Source organism: Lithobates pipiens, unplaced genomic scaffold (assembly GCF_037356315.1).
Source record: "Lithobates pipiens isolate NorthernLeopardFrog02 unplaced genomic scaffold, aLitPip1_a1.2 Scaffold_13, whole genome shotgun sequence".
In the NCBI taxonomy this organism is placed as follows: Eukaryota; Metazoa; Chordata; class Amphibia; order Anura; family Ranidae; genus Lithobates; species Lithobates pipiens.
Window position 1 is genome coordinate 324,153,697 of NW_027507718.1, and position 26,644 is coordinate 324,180,340.

Here is a 26,644-nt window from a genome sequence, read left to right on the forward strand (position 1 = left end):
ATTTTTTTGACATTATGTAGAACCATCCACGTCCTGTACTAGAGACAAAACAGGAAATGTCCCATATGTGAATGAAATTTGAATTTTTAGAGAATTGTCACAGAAAGTAATGGGCTAATTGGAGGATTTTGGCCTTACCTCTTACTCAGAGACAACTTGAAAATGTTGATTTCCTCCTACTTTCTGGCTCAGTGATGGTGGTGACCAGGACAAATAGGGGGGCAAATAACCCCAGCAGGCACACAAACAGCAATAGGACAAAGGATCACCATACAACTTACAATGTGATGGTACAATCGACTTAGTTCTACCAAAACTGTGTAATATGAGGGTTTACCTAATCTATCCAATCACTTTATTTGCAAACAGGCACTTGTACTTCATACTTGTGGATGGATCAAAATGAGATTGTACATTCAGATGGTGCAGATAGCCAGGAATAGCTGCGGCCACCACTATATAGAGCAGGGATATGCAATTAGCGGACTTCCAGCTGTTGCAGAACTACAAGTCCCATGAGGCATAGCAAGACTCTGACAGCCACAAGCATGACATGCGGAGGCATGATGGGACTTGTAGTTTTGCAACAGCTGGAGGTCCGCTAATTGCATATCCCTGTTATAGAGAATGGGGTCGGCAGCTGCCCCTAGCCAATCAGAAGATTCCTGCCGCTTCAGTTCGCACTGGCCTTAATCTCCAGTGTGAATGTAGCTTAAGGGTGCGTTCAAACCTGCATTCTGATTAGATGTAAAAAAAAAAACAGTGGGTAGTTGCAGGAGACGCATGCAATTGATTGGCCCTGTATGCAGGCAGTCTAATCCAAGGCCAATGACTCACATATAATCTAATGAGTGATTAGCTGTAGGAGCAGGCAGCCTCACATTGTGTTCAATGGGGCTGTCTCCTGCAGCCAATTATGGGAATCCCCAGTGGGGTTCTTACATCTAATTGGCCTGTTTTGTCCAGTGTTTTTAAAAGAAAGTAGCTTAAGCCCCCTGTTCACACCCATGCAACTTGTCATGTGATTTGGCACATAAAATCACACTGACCAGCGGCTCTGAAATCGCACTTAAGTAGTCCAATTTCCAAGTTGCATTTGGTGTGAACCAGGGTTTACTGTAAATAAAGTGTATACATTTTATTCTATAATTTGTCCGATTTAAAATTACATTTCTTTATAAAGCAAGGCAGTTAAGTACAAATAGTTTCTTGCAACAACAAAAAAATGTTTCTCTTTCTTTATGCAACACAAAAAAATAAATAACTGTTAATGATAAATTTGATCGACTTGTTTAGAAATATGGTTTCTAAGACCAATCCATCTTATCTAAACTGCAATGAGGACCAACTACATATTTTAATAAATATTTATTTTAAATAATGTCTTTTTTTTTTTCTTAAATAAACATTGACAACATTTTGTCCAACATTCAACTATAAAAGTTTGGAAAAATCTGTACATCATTTCCATTAGCTCATAGAGCAGTGTTTCAGCAGTGTAAACGTAATGATCTACAAGTCACCAGTACAAACTATATAACAGGCCATTTTATGAACCTTGATGGGAAGCCATATACCAAAGTGTAAGTACCTCAGCTGGGGTATGCATTTAGGAGCTTCATTGCACTAGTAGGCATAGAATTCTCAAATTATTATTATTTTTTTTAAACATTTTTATTTATTATACACATTCTGTAAGCGCACCCTCAAAATACCTGTGGAAACTGCAAAAGGGAAAATATATTTATTCATGATCTGTTAATATACGAAACCACTGTGCTTTTTGTTTTTAGGTTCATTGTTCTTCGTTGTGCTGTTTCTGGTTTTCCTTCTTTTTTTTTTTTTTTCCCCCTCCCCTCCAGCTTCCTGAGTCTCCTCCATTGGGCAAAGTGATGATGCCTACTGAATATCCTGCATCGCAAGCTGGATAACTAAACATTTTTTTTTTATTGAATTTGTTCTACACATTTAATTAGCCCCAAGTATATGTAATGACAAAACCAGTGACCCCCTTTTAAGTTTTTGCTTTTTCTACAAATTCTGTAGAGTGCTGCAGTTTGGCAGTAGTCCATGTGGGGCACAGAAGCGAAAAATCGAATATAACAACATGCATTTTATTCTGTAAAAAACCTTTAAAACCTGTGTCTGAATGATTATGACTGTCCTGAGCATCGCTTACTGAAGTTTTCCTTATTTGTCAGCTATTGCATTATGTGTATATTGATTCATTACAAATGTGCAAGCCTAAATCCTAGGCAGATCATTACTTAGATAGCCAGTAATAAAAATGGATGCTTGAGAATGGCAGAGTGCTGATTACCTATGCCAAAAGTCTTGTGGAAACGTACCCAAACCCACAGCTCCACTCAAGACTCACCCCACCTGTACATGGATAACCTGGGCGCCGGCCACTGTAGTTCGTTTCCACTCCCCATCAGAAATACAAAAGAATGTATCTGCCATACTCCACTCTTAGTTCCTCTTGCCGTATTAGCTTTCAACAAAATGACCGTATACAGCCATGTCTCCACCTGGGAACCAACCTTCCTTGATGCGTTTTACCACTCCTGGCTTGCTTACAAGGATAGGGACTTCCCTATCCTTCATGGATAGGGGATGCATCGCGGGAGCTTTTATAACTAATAAATACGGCAAGAGGAGCTAAGAGTGAAGTGTGGCTTATATGTTTTTTCTGCAGAATTTTGACTATGCAAAAATGGCCCCAAACAGAAACTCTAAACTGAATCATATTGAAACTAAAAACAGAGAAAGGACAGCGGTAAAAGGACTGCCCTTTTTTACACTAACAATTATATTTAAATATTTATTAGAGCCAAGACTGAAAAATAATATAAAGGTAGGCTATTGCACATGCGGTTCTCATCTGTGTATTATAGTTACATGGAAAATTCTGCCTTCCCCTGACAGAATAACATAACAGGACAACTTTTCAGGTAACACGAAGTATTGGACCAAGAGGTAAGAAGCGGTTTCCAGTCACTGTACATCATGTCCATCACCAGGCTAAGATAGACTGGCTCTCTGTAACAGTCCAATATAAATATTATTGTTACTAGTCTTTCCGTACTCGTCTCTTCCGCAGGGATTTCTTTAGGTTGTCTCCAGAGTCCGCACCTTCATCTGCTTCTTTCATCTGGTAGAAAAGCAAACAGAACCTTATTATGCTAGAACATTTCAAGATCTAGTGTGATTATTTTTCTCATCCATTGAGGGACACAGGAAGTCTTGACTGTCAGGTTATACTGCCACCCACAGGAGAATTGGGCACTGGCAAACAAAATTGTGGGCCAACCCAGGATAACCCCTTCTACTCCCAGCTTGCTTCAGTTTTTTGCCTCCAAGTATCCTGGGAGGAGAGATGTCTTCTCTCTGCTGAGAAAAGTCTAACCTTTTTGCTTGCTAATCTTTTTCTTTAGTTTTTATATTCAGTCAAGATTATTGCTACTGAGCTGGTCTCTAAATGCGGCCTTTCCTTTACTGACTTTGGAGTGCCGTAACAGGATTAATACAGGGCTATACGTTTCTTCTCTTATTGTTGTGGTACACACCACTTTAAAACTCAAGGGGCAGCCGATAGCTGTTGCCTTTTCATGTTCCCATTCCAAGCTCCTTTGGGGTTTCTACTGTTCTTTGAAAAAGTATTCACACCCCTTGAAATTTTCCACATTTTGTCATGTTACAACCAAAATTGTAAATGTATTTTATTGGGATTTTATGTGATAGATCAACACAAAGTGGCACATAATTGTGAAGTGGAAGGAAAACGATAAACAATTTTTAACATTTTTTACACACAAATATCTGAAAAGTGTGGCATGCATTTGTATTCAGCCCCTTTACTCTGATACCCCTAACTAAAACCTAGTGGAACCAATTGCCTTCAGAAGTCACCTAATCAGTAAATAGAGTCCACCTGTGTGTAATTTAATCTCAGTATAAATACAGCTGTTCTGTCAAGCCCTCAGAGGTTTGTTAGAGAACATTAGTGAACAAACAGCATCACGAAGGCCAAGGAACACAGCAGTCAGGGATAAAGTTGTGGAGAAGTTTAAAGCAGGGTTAGGTTGTAAAAAAATATCCCAAGTTTTGAACATCTCATGGAGAACTTTTCAATCCATTATACAAAAATGGAAAGAGTATGGCACAACTGCAAACATACCAAGACATGGCCTTCCACCTAAACTGACAGGGCAGGCAAGGAGAGCATTCATCAGAGAAGCAGCCAAGAGGCCTATGGTAACTCTGGAGGAGTTGCAGAGATCCACAGTTTAGGTGGGAGAATCTGTCCACAGGACAACTATTAGTTGTGCACTCCACAAATCTGGCCTTTATGGAAGAGTGGCAAGAAGAAAGCCATTGTTGAAAGAAAGCCATAAGAAGTCCTGTTTTCAGTTTGCGAGAAGCCACGTAGGGGACACCAAACATGTGGAAGAAGGTGCACTGGTCAGTAGAAAAACGCTGAGTGGTAGAAAACTAAAACTGCACATCACCCTGAACACACCATCCCCACTATGAAACACAGTGGTGACAGCATCAGGTTGTTGGGACGCTTTTCTTCAGCAGGGACAAGGAAGCTGGTCAGAGTTGATGGGAAGATGGATGGAGCCAAATACAGGGCAATCTTAGAAGAAAACCTGTTAGTCTGAAAAAGACTTGAGACTGGGGCGGAGGTTCACCTTCCAGCAGGACAATGACCCTAAACATACAGCCAGAGCTACAATGGAATGGTTTAGATCAAAGCATATTCATGTGTTAGAATGGCCCAGTCAAAGTTCAGACCTAAATCCAATTGAGAATCTGTGGCAAGATGGTTCACAGATGCTCCCTATCCAATCTGACAGAGCTTGAGCTATTTTGCAAGGAAGAATAGGCAAAAATGTCACTCTTCAGATGTGAAAATCTTGTAGAGACATACCCAAAAAGACTTTACAGCTGTAATTGCAGCAAAAGGTGGTTCTACAAAGTATTGACGGGGGGGGGGGGGGGGGGGGGGCTGAATACACATGCACACTATACTTTTCACATATTTATAAAAAAATTAAAGCCATTTAAATTCCTTCCACTTTACAATTATGTGTCACTTTGTGTTGGTCTATCACATAAAATCCTAATGAAATACATTTAAGTTTTTTAGTTGTAGCATGACAAAATGTGCAGAATTTCAAGGGGTATGAATAATTTTTCAAGGCACTAAGAATTCCAAGACCTTTTCTGGAGCACTGTTATTTGCTTTTCCTTTTTGGAGACTGAAAAAACCTTGTCACGCACTTTTTTACCTCCCATGTGACTACAAGTCTTGTACCCGATTGAGAAGGACTTTAATAAAAAGTGGCCTGCTCTCTCTGTGAATCCAAGTGTTCAGTCTTAGCCCTTGTACAGACGGTCGGAGAATCTGTCGGAATGAGTCTTATCGGACCGTGTCGTCAGATAATCCGACTGTGTGTGGTATGCATCGGACTGATTCCGCATGAATCTCCGTCCGACCCAATTTTCCAACATGTTGGAAATATTTCCCGACCAACTGGGCCGGACGGACCTAATCCGATCATGTGTAGAGCATTTTCATCGGACCAAGTGCCACGCATGCTCAGATCAAATTCCTACATCAAAGCTATTGACTACTAGCCTGAATGTAGTCCCATCGTAACGAAATTACGTCATCACGTTCTGAAAGATCGGATTTTTCGCCAACTTGGCCCGACCATGTGTATGCAACAGTTTCGGACACAATCCGTCGGACTAAATCCGACGGGCAAAATCAGACGGATTTGGTTGGCAAAATCTCCGACCGTGTGTATGTGGGCTCAGGCTTCATGTACATTGGACGTTGTTTATCCTCTCCTGAACGATTTACCTTGACAGCTAGAAACCAATGTCCGTTTAGCCGTGTTTGTGCCTAGAAGCATTTTTTTTTTTGTTAAAATTAAAAAGTCTGTAAACTAAATGCGAGTTACCGTGTTTGCATTTGGCATTTCAAATGCCTCTGAACATCCTTCCTGAACACATTTTTTTGCGTTCCAAAAAATGCTTCTAAACTCAACTGCTTAGAAACGACTATAAACTACCCTGTGTACATGTACTGATAAGATAACATATAGAGGAGGGTTCAGGGGCAGCTGAAAATAATGCCCAACTGCTCCTAAACATCCGTTTACAAGCAGTAGTGTAGGCCATGAGGCCTTAACAAACCATCTCAATGGAGGATGCACCTATCCCAGCAATAAGTGGCTGAAGGCCCTTTCTAGAACTTTTTGGCAAGCCTTGCACTCTAATCTGTCTTGGCCCTGACTGTATTCTGTCAAACTTAAGCTAACTGGTCTAAGGCTATTAGATAGGATATGACCAATATAGCAGTTTATCTCTTTGGAACTCATGTCCACAGCTTTGAGCTACAGTTTGGATGGGTTTCTGAAGATCTCCCGCTTCTGCTTCTGTATGAGTCTCTTGTCAGTGAACATGAGGAGGATCCTTTGGCTAAAGTATTGGAATGCAGAACCTGCATGCCCTTGAGGAACAACCCCTTCTTCAGAGCTACCCTGGTTGCCCTAAACAATGATGTCACCAGCAGCACAAATAGCCATTTTCCTCAATAAAAGAAGCTTAGTGCTCAGTTTAGGAAAACTCAACCATTGACAGAGGCCAAGAAGCATTTATTTTGTTACTCCCAGGCCTTAACCTTAACAAATCCAAGTCTGTCACCCAAACTGCCCACAAAGTCTGGACCTCTAATATCTTCCTCAGCATGAAGAGGTGTCCTCACTTTTCAAAGTGAGGGGGCATCTGTTAGCCCTTGTTCACACGGTCGGAGAATCTGTCAGAATGAGTCTTATCGGACCGTGTCGTCAGATAATCCGACTGTGTGTGGTATGCATCGGACTGATTCCGTCCGAATCTCCGTCCGACCCAATTTTCCAACATGTTGGAAATATTTCCCGACCAACTGGGCGGGACGGACCTAATCCGATCATGTGTAGAGCATTTTCATCTGACCAAGTGCCACGCATGCTCAGATCAAATTCCTACATCAAAGCTATTGGCTACTAGCCTGAATGTAGTCCCATCGTAACGAAATTACGTCATCACGTTCTGAAAGATCGGATTTTTCGCCAACTTGGCTCGACCGTGTGTATGCAACAGTTTCAGACACAATCCGTCGGACTAAATCCAACGGGCAAAATCCGACGGATTTGGTTGGCAAAATCTCCGACCGCGTGTACGTGGGCTTAGCCTTTGTGGACACTTGGACAACTGGCATATCAAATGGCTTGGGTGAGGGAGGTGGTTTGCTGAAGCAACAAGCTTTGTGTTGGGCACACTCTACTAGATGGGTCTTTCAGGTGACTCTTTGAGCTGCAGGCAGTTTGTTTGCTATGTTGCCTATCCCTCAACGTCCCAACAGATGGCATGTGTCCCCCCAATGGATGAACAAGAAAGTCTTTGTATTTGCAGTAAAATCTTTTTCTTGGTATTCATTGAGGGACACAGGTCCCACCCCACTGTGCTAATGATCATGCTGTTGGTACTGCAATACCACAAAACTAAAGCATGCTGGGACTATGAGGGGTTTTATTCTGGGCTGGCCCACAGTTTGTTTTTCAGTTTTGAATCTTCATGCAGGAGGCAGTATAAACTGACAGTCAAGACTTCCTGTGTCCCTCAATGGACTTCAAGAAATGGATTGGATAGTGATTACAAGAATCCTATTATTGCTTTGTACATATGGGCCAAGGCTTGTGTGACAATAGTTTTTACAACAATATTTATAAAACATTTGCAAAGCTTTTATTAAGCTTTCAGCAACTCATTGGAGTCCATTCATACCAAATGTGTTGGCCTGTGCTAGGCAACCTTGCAGTACCAACACAAACACAAGGCAATTTGCCTTGTTTGCTATGAAGTCTGTTTACACCACTGCTTTGCATGCAGTCATTTTTTTTGTGTGTAGCGTGTTGCAATGTTACCCTTCTAATTGCAATACCGGCCCCCCACCCTATGTGAATGAGTATGGGGTACAATGTACCCCTACCCATTCACCTGTAAAATAAAGTACAAAAAAAACACAACACACAAGATAAAATTGTTTATTGCACAGCTCCGGGGGTCTTCCGTCTTCGGGGGTTTTCTCGCCGGACTCCTCCGCTATCTTCTTGTAGCTCTTTTGCTAGCGGAGGAGCCCGGCTTTCTTCCTCGCCGCCGGCCTCTTCTTCCGACTTCGGGGGTCTTGTCCCCCTCTTCGGTACTTCTGCCGGGCCACCGCGCCTTCTTATAGCTCTTTTACAGGCGGTGGCCCGGTCTTCTGTCGTCGCCACCGCCTTCTGTTCTTCTTCTCCTGGAGATGTTGACTCGACGTTCTCTCCGGTCGCAATGCCAGGGACGCGCTGCGCGGCGACTTATATAGGGACAAGGGGCGGGGTCATCAGTTGATGTCACATGGGTTGATGTCACATGGTGACCCCGCCCCCTTACGATGTCACAGTCCCGGAGGATGCTGGGACTGTCGCCATGTGACATCAACCCATGTGACATCAACCCATGTGACATCAACCGATGACTCCGCCCCTTGTCCCCATATAAGTCGCCGCGCAGCGCATCCCTGGCATTGCGGCCGGAGAGAACGTCGAGTCAGCATCTCCAGGAGAAGAAGAAGGAGAGGAAGAACGGAAGGCGGCGGCGACGACAGAAGACCGGGCCACCGCCTGTAAAAGAGCTATAAGAAGGTGCGGTGGCCCGGCAGAAGAACCGAAGAGGGGTACAAGACCCCCGATGTCGGAAGAAGAGGCCGGCGGCGAGGAAGAAATCCGGGCTCCTCCGCTAGCAAAAGAGCTACAAGAAGATAGCGGAGGAGTCCGGCGAGAAGACCCCCGAAGACGGAAGACACCCGGAGCTGTGCAATAAACTATTTTATCTTGTGTGTTGTGTTTTTTTTGTACTTTATTTTACAGGTGAATGGGTAGGGGTACATTGTACCCCATACTCATTCACATAGGGTGGGGGGCCGGTATCCGGGGGCCCCCTTATTAAAGGGGGCTCCCGGATTCCGATAAGCCCCCCACCCTCAGACCCCGACAACCAACAGCCAGGGTTGTCGGGAAGAGGCCCTTGTCCTCATCAACATGGGGACAAGGTGCGATTTTTTTTCGGCGTAGGGGTTCCCCTTTAAGTCCATACCAGGTGGCGGGGCCAGCGACGTCTCCTTCGCGGGCCCTGCCTACCTGGAGACCCGCTCAAAATGAGCGGACTTTTCTCCGGGCGGGAAAAGTGCGCTCATTTCAAAAGTACGGTGGACTGGCATACACACGGCCGGATTGTCCGCCGAAAATGCGAGTCCGGCGGGAAGATTGGAGTGCAAAACTACTTTCTAAGTCCGCCGTACTTTCGGGTCAAAAAAGTATGCTGGAGGCTACACACGGGGGGATTGTCCGGCGGACTTCAGTTTGCCGGACTTTTCCACCCGCTTGTTTGATCGTGTGTACGCGGCATTAGTGGCATCAAATGGCCTAAAATTGGCTTTACAAAAAGCAAAACTAAACCCATCGATTTAACAGTTTCAAAAAGCTGTTACATTTCGGGCATGCCTGGAATGCTAACTGTCACATTTGCTTGTGCTCAACCAAACTGTGAAACCATTGAATGGCTGGTGTCATAACTGATCGCAGGTGCAGTCCCATGGAAGTTGAAGGTCAAACAGAGGCTAAGATGGCAGCTTCCTTGGCTGAAAGGGATAGGAAGGTTTTGTTACTCTTTAAACCTGATCTTTAGCTCTTAGTGAAGTTTAAATAATTCCTTCCAGGGGTCTCAAACTGGCTACCCTCCAGCTGTTGCAAAACTACAAGTCCTATCATGCCTCTGGCTGCCTGTGGGAGCCATGCTTGTAACTGTCAGCCTTGCAATGCCCCATGGGACTTGTAGTTTTGCAACAGCTGGAGGGCTGCTAGTTTGAGACCCCTAATTTAAAGCAAGCTGGTCCAAACCAACTATTCACTTCACTAAGTATAAACTGTAGCCTCAGCTAAATACAGTATACAGCACTGTGTTTCTGCAGTGAGATGATAACTTCATGTCCCACATCTAGAAGAAAATCGAGTTGGGCTGAGCTCAGCCATTCGCAGGAAGCGTTGTATTCTATGAATGAATACACAGCTTCTTCTGATTGGCTAAGGCAGAGAGACATGCTGATAACATCACAATCGTATTCATTCATCCTAAACAATATAGAAACGTTAAGACTGACACAGGGTTGAAGTAAAAATTTCTTAAGAGAAATATGGAGGATGTCATTGCTGGCCCCCCTTCTAAAAACACCTGGCTATTATGTTGACCCCCGAACTTCAATGCTTTCATAGTTACTGAGAAAAGGGGATCTTACCGCTCCGGGAACACACATGCAGATAGTGAACTCCTCTCTCGGCCCGGAGGCCACAGGTGCAGGCAACTGCCGATAGCAACAAACAAAAGTAGACTCTGGACTGCCGCACTCTTGAGAAAAAACGCCTTTCTTTATTTTAAAAAAATCACATCAAAAGAACACAGCAGACAAAAAAGCTGACGTTTCGCACTAGCAGTAGTGCTTACTCAGAGCTAAGAGTAAGCACTATTGCTAGTGCGAAATGTCAGCCTTTTTTTGTCTGCTGTGTTCTTTGTTCTTTTGATGTGATTTTTTTAAATAAAGAAAGGCGTTTTTTCTCAAGAGTGCGGCAGTCCAGAGTCTACTTTTGTTTGTTTCATAGTTACTGACCCAGAACAAGTATGTAGATCAGAAAAGTCCAAAAAAAAGTCAAACGTCTTTATCTGCATATGTTTCTCTGGGTTAGTGACTCAAAATGTTGAAGCTAGATCATCAGCATGGCAAACCAGCATAAGCAGAATGAAAAGTCAGCAATGGCCACCTCTGTTTCTCCCAGGAAAGGTGCTGAATCCTTGGAGTATGTCACGTGGATGTGTATGGGATACAAATTTTATTTCAGCACCATTTTATTCATTTACTAATGACAAACTGTACATTATATTTATGCACACCTAATTAAATATAAACTATCTATGTAGAAAGCTTTTTGACATGTGCTGGTCACTTACCTCATCATCTGAAGACTGATCTACTATATCACCAATTTCCTCTTCTTCTTGACTGAACTCTTCATCTTCCTCCTCTTGTTCCATGCTTTCATCTTCTTCAGCCTCTAAAATAGGACAATTTATGTTTGGAATGAGACATGCAGCTTTATTTAAGGAACAACTTATAAAGTGTAAAAGGAGTGTTACTAAACTTTGTAAACTGCCAGTATGCAGGCACAGGGTGGATTTCCTGCAATTTGTGCCCTGCAGTCCCACTAACCATTGAACCTCCTTTAATTACAGCTCAAACTCTCAGCACTAAAAGGATGTTACATCTCACAGGAGGTCTGTTTACTTTACGGAGTGAGCAATTAATAATGACTGGCATTCTGAAGTCCATTATGTGAGTACCCCAGATAATGTAGCATTTTGAATATGCCGTATCCTGCCTCTATTACACAGGCCAAAGGATTTTTTGTAGAATGAGAAGTGTTAGAACCTTGGCTTTTATTGCTGTCTATAAACCAGTTAGTGAGATTTTCTATCACTTTCTGGAGCAGGAAGCAAGAAGAACCTCCTCTGTCAGGTTTTACTGTTGTGTCCTTATTTGGAAAATTCCCCTAAACTTCCAGCGTGGTTACCAAGACAGAAAATATGGAAAATCTCCACTTCAGCCCTGGAAGGTTCACCCCCCTTCATGACCAAGTTGCAAAGCGCTGCGTACACTGTTGGCACTATATAAATCCTGTATAATTATAATAAATCATAATAATGACCAGGCCATTTTATTTTGCGATACGGCACTACATTATTTTAACTGACAGTTGCGTGGTAGTGCGATGCTGTACCCAATTAAAATTGATGTCCTTTTTTCCCCACAAATAGAGCTTTATTTTAGTGGCATTGGATCACCTCTGCAACACCTCACCTCTAGAAACAAAAAAGGATTGCCAATTTTGAAAATAAACAATATTTTTTACATTATGCTATAAAACATACCCAATAAAAAAAATGTCAAAAATCGAATTTCTTCATCAATTTAGGCCAATATACATTCTGCTATATATTTTTGGTAAAAAAAAAATCCAATCCAAGCACACATTGATTGGTTTGCACAAAAGTTATAGCATCTACAAACTATGGGATATATTTACTGAATTTTTATTTATTTGTTTCTTTTTTTACTAGTAATGGTGGCAATCAGTGATTTTTAGGGGATTGAGTCATGGTGGTGGACAAATCTGACACTAAATGACACTTTTTGGGTACCAGTGACACTAATACAAAGATCAGTGATAAAAAAAAATGCATTGTCACTGTACTAATGACACTGGCAGGGAAAAGGTTAGCACCAGGGGCAATCAAAGATTTAAATGCGCTCCTTGGTAGTGCTTTCTAACTGTGTGGGGGATGCTTTGACTGGGGAAAGACAGAGATCCGTGTTCCTGCTTAGGAGGAACACAAGATCTCCATCTTTCCCTCTCACAAAACAGCAGTCTGCCTTGTTTACATAGGCGAACTGCCATTCTGTCCTGAGAATGATCAGTGTGTCCCGGCGGCGGGAGCAGGCCACTGGCCGCACACTCGTCCTAGACCCAGTCACAAATCACGTACAGGTATTTCACAAGGAAGGGCCGCCCTGCTGCAGTATATCTGTGTTGGGGGGTCCATAACAGGTTAAACGCACCATAGGCAGCATAAAGCCTGACAGGGGTTCTTGCCTTACACTGCTCTAGCTAAAACTGAAAAAAATTAATTAGATCTTAATTTTCAATTGTTTCTTTTTAATCTGATCTGATATCACTACAATAAGATTAGGCTTGCCACTCACTGCATAAAAAAGATTTCTTGCAAGATCTTCAACAATTAGGCTAGTGGTACAATTACTGGTGTTTTCTGTCTTCCAAAGTTAAAAGGAAATAAGAAATGATTCACACTTTAGAATAAATAGCATCATAAAAAGTTAAAAAAATAATGCACCTGTCCTATAGCACAGCACAATGCACGGATGACAATGCACTGTGTGTTCTGTAAGGGCTGCCTTAACACATGAGAATGTGTGTGTTAATGCAGGCATACATGTGAATCTGTCCTAATGTTTTCACTGCAACACATCCATCCATCAGACAGAATAAGAAGATTGGTGACACTAACATGTTTTAGGTTGGTTGATAGCCTGTTGTTCTAAGGTGGACATTTGCCAAATATAATCACCCTAAAGCCTGGTACACACAATGAGATTATTGGACGAATGCCCGTCTGTTTTTTTTTTTGCATGCTGATCTCCATTTCAAAAATGAAGAGTTTGCTAAAGTTATGAAAAATCTTGTATGACCGAATAAAAATTCAGAAGTGATGTAATATATTGTATTTGCGTTGTATTTTCTGACCAATATTGTACTGGTTAAATGAAACTGATACAATCCTGTATCATATGAGAAAAATATATACAGTCACGCTTTTGATCGCTACAGCTAAACGCATCAAGAAAACCACAAAATTCCTATTATTTCAGGCTTCCAAGAGAAAATGTTTTCTATTAGTTGCATTGAACTGTTCGGTTGCTAATGCTACCCAAAGCTCGATGAAAGCAGCTCAAATTGCCTGGAAATTGCTGTTTGTCTTCACAGGTTGGGGAAACAGGATCCCCCCCAACCAGATCCACCTGATCCCTCTGATAATAATGTCCAGTAGTGCTATGCCATATCAAGAGTCATCCACCCCGGGGGTTCTAAAATCAGAGCCACCCTCCTCACCATAAAGTCAAATTACCTTTGTCATACTGAGTTTCTGATGTGGCACCGTCCATATTTTGCTGGTTCTCCTTCTTGAGATCTTTCTGGAGCTCAAAATCATTTTCATCAGATTCTATAAAATCACTCATTGAGAAATCTGCATCTTCTTCTTCTTCAACTTTCTAAAATAACAAGCAATTAATTATGTGTTTGTTTCATTGCAGTGCTTCCACTGTGTGTGGTTTCTAATTTTCACTGTGACCAGTGGCGGCTGGTGAAGTTTTAAGATGGGGGGGTGCTAGACCACGCCCACCCTTTTGACCCATCCCACTTCTCATAAGCCCCACCCATTATAGAATCCACCAACTATGTCCCCTGTAGTACATCATATACAAGGCTCTACATTATACATAGGGCTCTATACTTCATATACCAGGCTCTACATTATAGACAGGGCTCTGTACATCATATACCAGGCTCTACATTATACACCAGGTTGTAATGACACATCAATATGTCTGACAGCCCAGCCACACTCCTCGTTCACCAGAGAAAAAAAAACAGGAAACACAAAAAAGGTGCTCGGGAAACAGCAATAGGCAGAGGTCACCGCAGACAATGAAGTACAAGAAAGCCTAATAAAATAAAACAAATACAGTCATCACATTTAGTGACTGCAATAATGCAATATCTTACATGTTTGCCTTTGGTGGTGGGATCAGAGGGATGGTGATGATCAGAGACAGAAGGATGGAGGTGGGGTGGGGAGTTGGATCAGTGGTGGGTGGGATGGGATCAGGGACAGAGGGATGGATCAGGGACAGAGGGGTGGTGGGATGGATCAGGGACAGGGGGATGGTGGGTGGGATGGATCATGGACAGAGGTATGGGTGGGTGGGATGGATCAGGGACAGAGGGATGGGTGGATGGATCAGGGACAGAAGGATGGTGGGATGGATCAGGGACAGAGGGATGGGTGGGTGGGATGGATCAGGGACAGAGGGATGGATGGGTGGGATGGATCAGGGACAGAGGGATGGATGGGTGGGATGGATCAGGGACAGAGAGATGGTGGGTGGGATGGACCAGGGACAGAAGGATGGTGGGATGGACCAGGGACAGAGAGATGGTGGGTGGGATAGATCAGGGACAGTGATATGGTTGGTGGGATGGACCAGGGACAGAGAGATGGTAGGTGGGATGGATCAGGGACAGAAGGACGGTGGGATGGATCAGGGACAGAGAGATGGTGGGTGGGATAGATCAGGGACAGAGATATGGTTGGTGGGATGGATCAGGGACAGAGAGATGGTGGGTGGGATGGACCAGGGACAGAGAGATGGTAGGTGGGATGGATCAGGGACAGAAGGACGGTGGGATGGATCAGGGACAGAGAGATGGTGGGTGGGATGGATCAGGGAGAGAAGGACGGTGGGATGGATCAGGGACAGAGAGATGGTGGGTGGGAGGGATCAGGGACAGAGATATGGTTGGTGGGATGGATCAGGGACAGAGAGATTGTGGGTGGGATGGACCAGGGACAGAGAGATGGTAGGTGGGATGGATCAGGGACAGAAGGACGGTGGGATGGATCAGGGACAGAGAGATGGTGGGTGGGATGGACCAGGGACAGAGAGATGATAGGTGGGATGGATCAGGGACAGAAGGACGGTGGGATGGATCAGGGACAGAGAGATGGTGGGTGGGATGGATCAGGGAGAGAAGGACGGTGGGATGGATCAGGGACAGAGAGATGGTGGGTGGGAAGGATCAGGGACAGAGATATGGTTGGTGGGATGGATCAGGGACAGAGAGATGGTGGGTGGGATGGACCAGGGACAGAGAGATGGTAGGTGGGATGGATCAGGGACAGAAGGATGGTGGGTGGGTGGGATGGATCAGGGACAGAGAGCTGGTGGGTGGGATGAATCAGGGACAGAGGGATGGTGGGTGGGTGGGATGGATCAGGGATCAGGGACAGAGAGCTGGTGGGTGGGATGAATCAGGGACAGAGGGATGGTGGGTGGGTGGGATGGATCAGGGATCAGGGACAGAGAGATGGTGGTTGGGATGAATCAGGGACAGAGGGATGGGTGGGTGGGGGGAGGCTTCATATGGGCTGTGTGTTTCACAAGAGCCTCCACTGACACTTCCAAACCGAGACACAGCAACACCAGTGGAGATAATAGAAGCACTGACGATCAGCACTTGATAAACACACAGTCCGTGTGAAGCCTCCCCCTCCATCCATCCTGTAGCTCTGCCCCCCTCCTGTGGATTTCCAGCAATGCATCTACCTTGTTGTTTCATAGTGCAGGAGTTCACTCCTCTGCTCCTCCGCTCCTCCGCTCGGCGCACTGGTCTGACACAGGGGAAGACCGGAAGTGACAGACTAACTAGTCTGTCACTCAAAGCCCATAGCATAGTAAACCTATGGGCGCCGGGCGGATGCAGATCGGCACTTTTAGTTGCGCCACAAGGCGGGTTAAAACCCCGCAAATGAAGCGCCGCGTCTGCAATCTTGTGATTGCGTTGACGTGGCGCTTCACATAGTGCACTGTGTCCAGCGCTGCACTGTGTCCGGCGCTCGTACACAGTGCACTTAAGGACTTTTTTTCATTTTTTTTTTTAAAGGGCCATTTCAAAAAGAAAAATATTTTTTTTTTCAATTTTTTTTTTTTTGTGACTGCCTGGAGGGGGGGCGGCGCCCGGGCACCCCCTATGGACGGGCCGCCACTGACTGTGACCCACAACAAAAATTATAGATGCCATTCAAGACTCCACCAGGTCCCCTTACATGATAAACAGCTTGGAGTACCGACAAGGATAGAGCTTGTCCCAGCTCAAAACATTCAGTAGGGAAAGGAAGGAAGTCCCAAAAGTCGCTCATTACAGCAAAACCCTGTGAGGAGGTGTATGACAACCTCAGCCCAGGCTCCAACTAGGCCACGTCCCCTAACGTGTTTCACTTCGCCCCTAAAGCTTAATCATGGGGATCATACCAAGCATTAAAGTAGTTGTAAAGCCTAAACATTTTTTACTTTAATGCATTCCTTGCATTAAGGTAAAAAATGTTAAGGTATTAGCATCCCCATTCACCCCCCTCCCCCCCACCCTTTAATTTACCCGAGACCTCATTTAATTCAGCGCTATGTACGTGTGCAGTTCTTCTCTCCCCTCACTTCTGGGTCTTGCTGGCTTTGCTGGGGCACTGGGAACCATTGGCTCCCCATGCTGTCAATTAAAGCCAATGATAAGGGATCGAGGGGTGGAGACAAGTACCGCTTTCTGTGTTAATGAACACAGCAGCAGGGCTTGGGTGTGAGCAAGCAAGCAAGCAAGCTCCTTCCCATGGGGGGCACTGGACAGAGGAGAGGGGCCAGAAGCGCCAGTGGGAGACCTGAAAAGAGGAGGTTTGCGGTCGCTCTGTGTAATTTCATTGCACAGAGTAGGTAAGTATAGACATGTTTGTTATTTTTAAAAAAATTACCTTTACAATCACTTGTAAAGTTCTGGGGGCAGAGTGAAGTGCATTGGGGGAGGGCGTAGCCTACTTGGAGCCTTGGGTGTGGCTGTCATGCACCTCCTCACAGGGTTTTCCAGTGATGTACAACTTTTAGGATTTCCTTTCCCTACTGGATGTTTCTACCTTATATTATGTTGTTTCCCGTTAATAAAGACCTACTAGAACGACCACATTTTACCACTAATAAGGCTACAATATATAAGATACATTACATAAGAAGGGCCATGGGGCCACTGAAGGGGTCACGGTTATCTTCATGACTTCCACCACATTTGCAGCATGCTCTAAAGCTTTAAACGTTAATCCCATAAATGTCAAGACTGTAAGAGTTCACATTGCACTGTATTAAGTTCTATAGGTAAATTGTATCAACTCAGAGTCTCAGGAATCAGAGGGAGGCAGGAATGGACATCCATAGTTATATATAGTTATAGATGTTGAACACAAGTTATCTGCTCACCATCAACATAAGCATATTCTTAGTTGGGGTGAGGTAGTTAGGGTGAAGAGAACATGAAACCTAGATCCTGCAGGGACAGGTCCACAGATCTGTGCATTGGTGATTTGGAAAATTTGATTGGAAATCAAAATGTAACAGATGATATACTACAAGGTACACTGTAATCACTTAGCAAGCTGTATAGAGACAAAGAGAGAAGTATCTACCTGATCTAATACAGTATCCTTAAATCTTATGAGTCACATCATGAAGTTTCCGTGATGTGTGATGTGTTTTTTACACTACTTCGTGAACTCTGTGCCATATTTACTGGGACAACAGCTGTGAAACAGAATTATCACAAATCAATTTTCCCATTTTCCCTGCACTGTTGTTAGCTCCTGGCCAACAGCTACAAGATGTATTTACTTGCAGGTGTCATCTCAGAAGCTAGAACAATCATTTATAGACTATGAAAGTGCAATAGCTTTTCACACTATAGGTGTACATTTCAAATGAAACCACTACTGATACAATTTATATGAGTCAGATTCCATTAATAAAGGTAAGAGACAAAAAGATCAAGAGAAGAGAAGAACGTTAATGGCACTAAATACTTTTTCATATGCTTGTGTCCCAATTTTCTGATCATTCTCACCTTTCTGGGCCAGCAAAATAAGACCAGCAATCCTACAGGCAGAGCAGCTGTCAGCAAGTACAAACCCCAAAGCCACGGCCTCTCATCAGCAGCAGCAAGAAGCTGGTTTATCATGCCTGGCTGGAGAGAAACAGAATAATCCATTAACTGGAGTGTACTGGAGAAAGCATCTTCTAGTGCAAGCAGCTGAACTGGTATGAACTTTACACTAGATTAGAACAGGAAAGCTTCATCATCCTGCAGGTCCTTGCTTCTAATTTCCTTGTCTGTGATGGTGGATAATCATACATACCATGTCTTACTGGACACATAAGATCAATGCTTCCTATGTTATTCAAACATGATTTGTTACTAGATTTATGATTTCTTTGTTTAACAAAAAAAAAAAAAAGAACACATGAAGATAATTTTGTAAATTTGTTCTACATGCCATTTATGCACTCCAAAGATGACCACTGAGAAGGCACGGGCCCTCTGACACTAAAAGGAAAACTATTTTTGATATATTGTAAATGGGTAATTTATGGATTGCCTGTCCTATTCACTAAGCAGCCTTATGTGACTCTTCAAATTTTTATTTCTTGGAATTAAAGTAAAGGCATTCACTTTGTAGACAGATAGAAAAATCCTTGTCTCCTTGCTCATCCAATTGGGTTGCTATCTATCCACAAAGGGTGCACAGATTAGAGACAGACTATTATACCGATTACACCTTACACCTTTACGCCAACAATCCTCTTAGGTGACCTGCACGTGAGTTCCAATTCTGTATGTTGCTATTTTGCACATTGCTTCTGGCATTTCTGCTCATGAGTTATTTGCACTATTAAATGGATGCTGATGTTGCAAAGTTTGTTTTCACAAAACCGAGACTGATAATGGAAATACCTATCTTAATATCTTCTGAATGGAGGCCAAAATATACCAATCCAGCCGTTTAAAGTGATTGTAAACTCATAAAAAAAAACCCCAGCAGGTTTATACTTACCTGCTCTGTGCAATAGAATTGCATCCAAACCTTCTCTTCTTGGGTACCCTAATGGTGTGCCTGGCTTCTCCTCTTCTCGGTGTGCCACCATAGGATGCTTTTTCTTATGCTGGCACACCTGTGGGCTCGATCCTGCACTGCGCTGTCTGTGTCCCTTGCTTGGCCCAATACTCCTTTGTCACTGTGAGACCAAGAAGTGAGAGAAGAGAGCCACTGCGTATGGCTACAGCGTTGGATCGAGTGAGGACTAAGGTAAGTATTGGGGGGATGATTGTTTACCTTAATGCAAGGAATGCATTAAGGTAAAAATAATGTTTATCCTTTAGTTGCGATGTGGTCCCATTCACTTCACTATATAAGGGAAAATCTTAACAGGAAATGTGAAAATAATAAACACCTAACAGAGGATCTAACCTGTCCCCATTCTAACCAAAACTAAAAAAAAAAAAAAAAATTTTGCCCTGAGTTGGGCTTTAGGTAATACATAATAAAGCTTGGTGAAGGACCCATGCATCCTGCTGATTGGACAATAATGGTGCAGCATCAAACTGTTCTCTCCCCTCATGTAAACATTATAACCACTAAAACATTAAAATCCCAAGAAATTGCCATTGTCTAGAGCCTCAGTTCTTAATGAGTTCCCATTCTGCATCTACAAAAAGGATCTACAATGTACTACATAAGTGCCTTTTTGTGTACTCCAAATATATTCTGATTTCTAATAAAGTTTCAAAGCTTGCACACCTCTGCTACTTCTCAATCCTTTTAATCATCATACAGTATGGTCTTAAAATACAACTGCCTAATAGACAACATCTAAAATCACCCTAACCATTGACAAAGTATTGTACGCCTTTTCACGCCTTTTCACTCACAGATAACATTGATCAGATGAAGGTTTTAGTAACTGCTCTCAGCTAAACTGAAACATTAAAACGTTGTGCATCTATAATCATTACTGTATTAATAGAATTATGACACTATAGGGAACCTTCACACTTCATATATATACAAGCATTGACAACAGAGTTAAAAAGGGACGTTTGGCATGTACAAACGATGTTTGGTGCAATGTTTATAGAATTTTTTTTTGCCCATACAGTGTTTTATTAAGCAGAAATAACCATGCACCCCTATGCATGAATGTAATTCCTCAAGTAACGTTTGCTGTAAAGTACCTCATTAGCACTGGCTACCAGTTTCTTCAGTCCCCAGCTATCAGAGGCCCAACGGTCAGCCACTTCCTTGTCAGAGCAGATTATGAAGTTGTCAAAGTAGATGTCAGGAGTCATTGACCACAGTTCCAACCCAACAGCACTAAACGTTGTCATTTTAAAAGGGTTAAGGTCCTCAAAGTAGTATGGGTTAGGAATTTTACGTGGTTTCCAAATACCCTGTAAAAGACAATATTTTTATTAAAAGCGCCAACAAATTCTATTGGTCATATACAATGGTTCGCAAAAGTATTTACCCCATTGGTGTTTTTTCTATTCTGTTGCATTATAGTAAAAAGAAGAAGAAGAACCGTGCAATCCCTAAAAGTTGATATTAGGGTATACGCCCCCCACACGGGAGACTAAATAAAAAGAAATAGTGATTACAGTGCAATATCACTTATTACATATATAATATGAGGACAAAATAAACAATACATATAGAATAGTGTCACTTATCACATATGTAGTGGATCCCAAAAATGTTATACCACACTCATACCTAAAATTTATACAAGAAAGTGCAAAATATATTGTGCATACACATTAGGCAAGTCATAAGCTGACCATATAAAATCTAAATGTGTCCTATTATTATAGTCCTTAGAATAAGTCCAGAAGGATGGGCTGTAGAGAAAACACCACGTGTCTCATCTAATAACTTCGGCTTTCTGATTCGTATTCCAAATCACAGAAAATGCTGAAGTGCACCACCACCAGAAGATAAGATTGGCTCCTTACCAGACGTCCAGAAGGATGGGCTGTAGAGAAAACACCACGTGTCACATCTAATAACTTCGGCTTTCTGATATGTATTCCAAATCACAGAAAATGCTGAAGTGCACCACCACCAGAAGATAAGATTGGCTCCTTACCAGACTTCCTAATAAGGTACGCTTTAAGGGGTCAAGCCAGACCATATATGTGCCTTAATTCTCCAGCAAAACTCCACTCTCATCCAAGACCACAATTCGAAGGTATTCCAATGTAAAAAACGGATGGTCCACTATATCTATCTCCGATGGAGGAGCGGAGGGTGTAGTGTCAGAGGATGCCGCTATAGGGCGTTGTCCTGATCTGTCACCGGAGCTCTCTGAAGACACACCTCCTTCCTGGCTGCAGCAGTATTGAGTTTCACAAGTTTTTTGATTATTCTGTAGCGCAATTTTTTTCCTTTTTTCTGTTGCATTATAACCTGGAATACATTTTTTTTTGGGGGGGGGGGGGGGGGGGTGGTTGTACCATATGTTGTACACAACATGCCTGTTTTATTGTGACACAAAAAATAATTAAGCCCAAATAAAACAGGGATGTTAAGTGTGTCTAAGTATTCACCCCTCATCCCAGACATCATTTGTTGCAATTACAGCTGGAGTATGTCTGGGATTTTCCCCATTCTTCAAAGCAAAACTGCTTCAGCTCCTTCAATTTAGATGGGTTATGTTGATTTACAAAATTCGTCAGGTCATGCACATTCTCAATTGGATTGAGGTCTGGGCCATTCCAAGATATTTGCTGTAAATGTTTCCTTTAACCATTCCAATGTAGCCTTAGCAGTATGTTTTGGGTCACTGTCCTGCTGGAAGGAGAACTTCAATCCTGGTGTCTGGCAGACTGAAACAGGTTTTCCTCAAGAATTGACACTGTATTTGGTGTCATCTATCCTTCCTTCACTCCTGACCTGTTTTCCGCTCCCTGCCAACGTAAAGCATCACCACAGCATTATGCTGGTACAACCATGTTGCACTGTTGAGGTGGTGTTCTCAGAGTGATGGGAAGTGTTGGGTTGGCCCGCACATAATTTTTCCAATGACGGCCAAAAATTTCAGTTTTTGTTTTATTTGACAAGAGAACCTTCTTACATGTGTTTAGGGAGGCAATGACATGCTGTTTGGTGAACTCCAAACATGTACAGTATTCTTATTTCTTTAATTAACTGCTTTTTATTGGTCCTATGAACAGATACTTCCATCTTTTTTTGTTGCATCTCTGCGCCTCTGATTAATATCCTTCTTGCCCAGTCTGAGTTTTAGTGTGTGGCTTTCTCTTGATAGGTTTGTAGTGGTGCATTATTCTTTCTATTTTGAGATAATGTATTTAAAGATGCTCTGCATGATGTTCACAGTTTGGGATATTTTTTTTGATCTATAGCTCACAACAATTTTGTATCTGACCTGGTTGGAGAGTCCCTTGGACCTCATGTTGATTGCTTAGTGGTATTGTAAACTTTAGGACTTTTCAGAAAATAATGTGACATTAAGGTTGCACACAGGTGGATGTTATGTAATCGTGGGACTTTTGAAGTTAATTGAACTGACCACATCTTATTTGGGGGTTTCATAGCAAAGGGGGTAAATACTTATGCATACTTAAGATTTCAGTTTTTTTTTGTTTGCCTTAATTATTGTTTGTTCTACAATAAAGGTATTTTTCACCATCAAAGTTGTAGGCATGTTGCATACATCACATAGTACAAAGCCCCCAAAAAGAGATTTTAATTGCAGGTTGTAATGCATCAAAACGGGAAAACACCAAGAGGGTGAATACTTTTGCAAGGCACTGTACTGTGCGATTACTAACCAGGTAATAATCTGTGAAGTGATTCACCACCTAGCTACAGAGTTGTGTTGTCTCTTTAAGCAGGTGTAGCGTATCCCTTGGGCACTGTTACTATGATGAAATGATTGTAAATTCCCTCTTTCTACTGCTCTGGGACTATTCACCTGCTGACAGATATTTAGACAGTAGTATTACAATACCTGTATCACAGGTATTGCTGTGAAAAAGAAACTTGTACCAATTTTATCAAACCATTTAAATGGAAGCTAAATAAACCTGCAGCTGGGAGGAGAAATCTCTTTATTTATTTATTTCAGTTACTTATATAGCGCCATCAATTTACGCAGCGCTTTACATATACATTGTACATTCACATCAGTCCCTACCCTCAAGGAGCTTACAATCTAAGGTCCCTAACTCACATTCATACATACTAGGGACAATTTTACACAGGATCCAATTAACCTACCAGCATGTCTTTGGAGTGTGGGAGGAAACCGGAGTACCGGAGGAAACCCACGCAGGCACAGGGAGAACATGCAAACTCCAGGCAGGTAGTGTCGTGGTTGGGATTCGAACCAGCGACCCTTCTTACTGCTAATGTGTTGGAAAAAGGTAGATGCACTAGGTGATAATCTGTATTATTATTACTGTTATTAGTACTGATCATTACCTGGTAATTGGGGTTCTCAATCATAGGAGGCTTCCATTTCCCCTTGTAATTTGGATTGTCTATAAGAGGTGGACTCCATTCCCCACATCCAGGAGCGGTTTTGCACTTTGGGTTTGGAACCAGAGGGGCTTCCCATTCTCCATCCATGTCATCATTCCTGCCAACAAAAAGGAGTTAATCCTATTACTCTGATGATTACAGAAGGTTCGACCTGATGCATACAGACAAATTGGTACCTACTTCCTATGGTCTAGCCTGATTATTCTTGCAGCAAGATTCACAGGCTGCAGTCTACATACCTAAAAACTGGTATATTGGGTTCACTCTTTCTAAGCCTTCTAGTTAATGACATTTTGTATCATTTAAGGTTCTTACACGTGTGCATTTAATACATGGTGTGCTTTGCAATGCATAACCAGAACTCCAGGGATATACAATTAAGTACTTTATCATGATGCATATTTGTAAAAGTGCAGACAATGTTCTAGAAGCACATTTTGAGAAAAAATCTGGACAATAATAAGCATACCCAGAAATCCAGTTTAAGAAAACGAATGCTGCGTACACACGATCAAACAATCGGGTGGAAAAGTCTGGCAAACTCAAGTCCGCCGGACAATCCCACCGTGTGTAGCCTCCAGCATACTTTTTTGACCCGAAAGTACGGCAGACTTAGAAAGTAGTTTTGCACTCCAATCTTCCCGCCGGACTCGCATTTCGGCGGACAATCTGGCCGTGTGCATGCCAGTCCGCCGTACTTTTGAAATGAATGGTGACCCCGCCCCCTTACGATGTCACAGTCCCGGAGGATGCTGGGACTGTCGCCATGTGTCGCCATGTGACATCAACCCATGTGACATCAACCGATGACCCCGCCCCTTGTCCCTATATAAGTCGCCGTGCAGCGCGTCCCTGGCATTGTGGCCGGAGAGAGCGTCGAGTCAACATCTCCAGGAGAAGAAGGAGAAGAAGAAGAACGGAAGGCGGCGGCGGCGACAGAAGACCGGCCACCGCCTGTAAAAGAGCTATAAGAAGGCGCGGTGGCCCGGCAGAAGAACCGAAGAGGGGGACAAGACCCCCGAAGTTGGAAGAAGAGGCCGTGGCGAGGAAGAAAGCCGGGCTCCTCCGCTAGCAAAAGAGCTAGAAGAAGATAGCGGTCCGGCGAGAAGACCCCCGAAGACAGAAGACCCCCGGAGCTGTGCAATAAACAATTTTATCTTGTGTGTTGTGTTTTTTTTGTACTTTATTTTACAGGTGAATGGGTAGGGGTACATTGTACCCCATACTCATTCACATACCTCAGGATGCAACGCCTATTCTCCTAGGTCCAGCATCTGGCGACTCAGATAGTCCGCCTGCCAGTTCTGTAAATGTAAATGGCCGACAGGGCCGGTACGTGTCGATCTGCCCACCGAAGTATGTGTGCGACCTCCCTTGTGGTGGCTGCGCTTCTTGTTCCTCCTTGCTGATTGACGTATGCCACAGCCGTGGCATTGTCTGACTGGATTCTTATCGGACGCCTCTGAAAACTCATCGACCATGTGGAGAGGCACAGCCTAATCACTCTAAGCAGATTGAGCAGATTGATCGGCAACTTGGATTCTTCTGCTGACCAGAGGCCCTGAGCCTCCACCCCAGCTGGATAGGCTGGCATCCGTTGTGATCACTGTCCACTTCAGAGGTAGGAACGACTTCCCAGACTGAATCACCGAGGACCTCAGCTGCCAGATCAGTGAATCTCTGACTGACTGGCTCACCTGGATCTGTCGATCCAGGGACAACTGGGATTTGTCCCATTTTGTCAAAATCTTCTTCTGCAGGACTCTGGTGTGGAACTGGGCATATGGTACTGCCTTGAAGGAGCAGAAGCGGAGTGACGACCACTAGCGGTTCATCAGCAGTTTTACCATGGATCTGAGGGTCTGCAGTTTGTCTGAAGGGAGAAACACTCTCGCTTCCCTGGAGTCCAGCAGCAAGCCCAAGAACTCCAGACGCTGGGTTGGTACAATCACGGACTTCTTTAGGTTCAACAGCCCCAGGTCTGCATGGTGATCGCCACATCTTCCTCTAATTCTGAGGTGGAAGATGCCCTCAGGAGGAGATTGTCTAAGTATCCCACATTGCCGCAACAACGCCAAAACTGGAGCCAATACCTTGGTAAAGACTCAGGGGGCTGATGCCAGACCAAAAGGGAGTGGGCTTCCGATTGCAAATCACAGAAACTTTTGATGCCGAAGGCATATGGGTATGTGCAGGTATGCACCTAGATATCTAAAGAAGCCAGGGATTCCCCTTGATGGAGTGCAGCAACTACTGAGCGAACTAATTCCATTCTGAACCTCTGCACTTTCACAAAGTGATTGAGGGCTATTAGGTCCAAGATTGGACGTACCCCTTCCTTCTTGAGAACTACAAACAGATTTGAGTAGAATCCCTGGAAACATTCCGATTCCGGAACCAGTACAACCACCCTGCGACTCAGCAGGTCCCTTACTGCCCTCAAGAGGGCCTCCCGGCGAGCCGAGAATATGGGTATGCTGGAGGGGAAAAATCTGTTTTGCGGCCAAGAGAGAAATTCTCTGGTCGGATAGTCGAGAGGACCACCGGGCTGCAAACTCCCGAAGGTGATCCCCCACCTGAGACATGGGTGGGGGCAAACCTTCATGCAATAGCACTTTTGTTTGCAAGCTTGCGGTTCCAGGGGCGTTTTCGTCCTTCCGTGGGCGTCCTGTCGGGCTGAGGATGTTTAACCGAAGCTCCGGGCGGACGAAAAAGTCAT

General features: G+C 43.5%; 1 protein-coding gene across 1 annotated transcript in view; it reads right to left on the minus strand.

Moving 5' to 3' along the window:
* Positions 1 to 1,353: 1,353 nt before the first annotated feature.
* Positions 1,354 to 26,644, minus strand: part of CLGN (calmegin) — a 104,217-nt gene continuing 78,926 nt past the window's right edge. The window contains exons 10-15 of the mRNA XM_077476937.1: positions 23,866 to 24,022; positions 20,598 to 20,813; positions 18,432 to 18,551; positions 13,846 to 13,990; positions 11,095 to 11,198; positions 1,354 to 3,154 (exon numbers count right to left, since the gene is read on the minus strand). Of these exons, the coding sequence (XP_077333063.1) occupies positions 3,074 to 3,154; positions 11,095 to 11,198; positions 13,846 to 13,990; positions 18,432 to 18,551; positions 20,598 to 20,813; positions 23,866 to 24,022 (823 nt within the window). The 3' untranslated portion in view covers positions 1,354 to 3,073. The remainder of the gene's footprint in view (positions 3,155 to 11,094; positions 11,199 to 13,845; positions 13,991 to 18,431; positions 18,552 to 20,597; positions 20,814 to 23,865; positions 24,023 to 26,644) is intronic.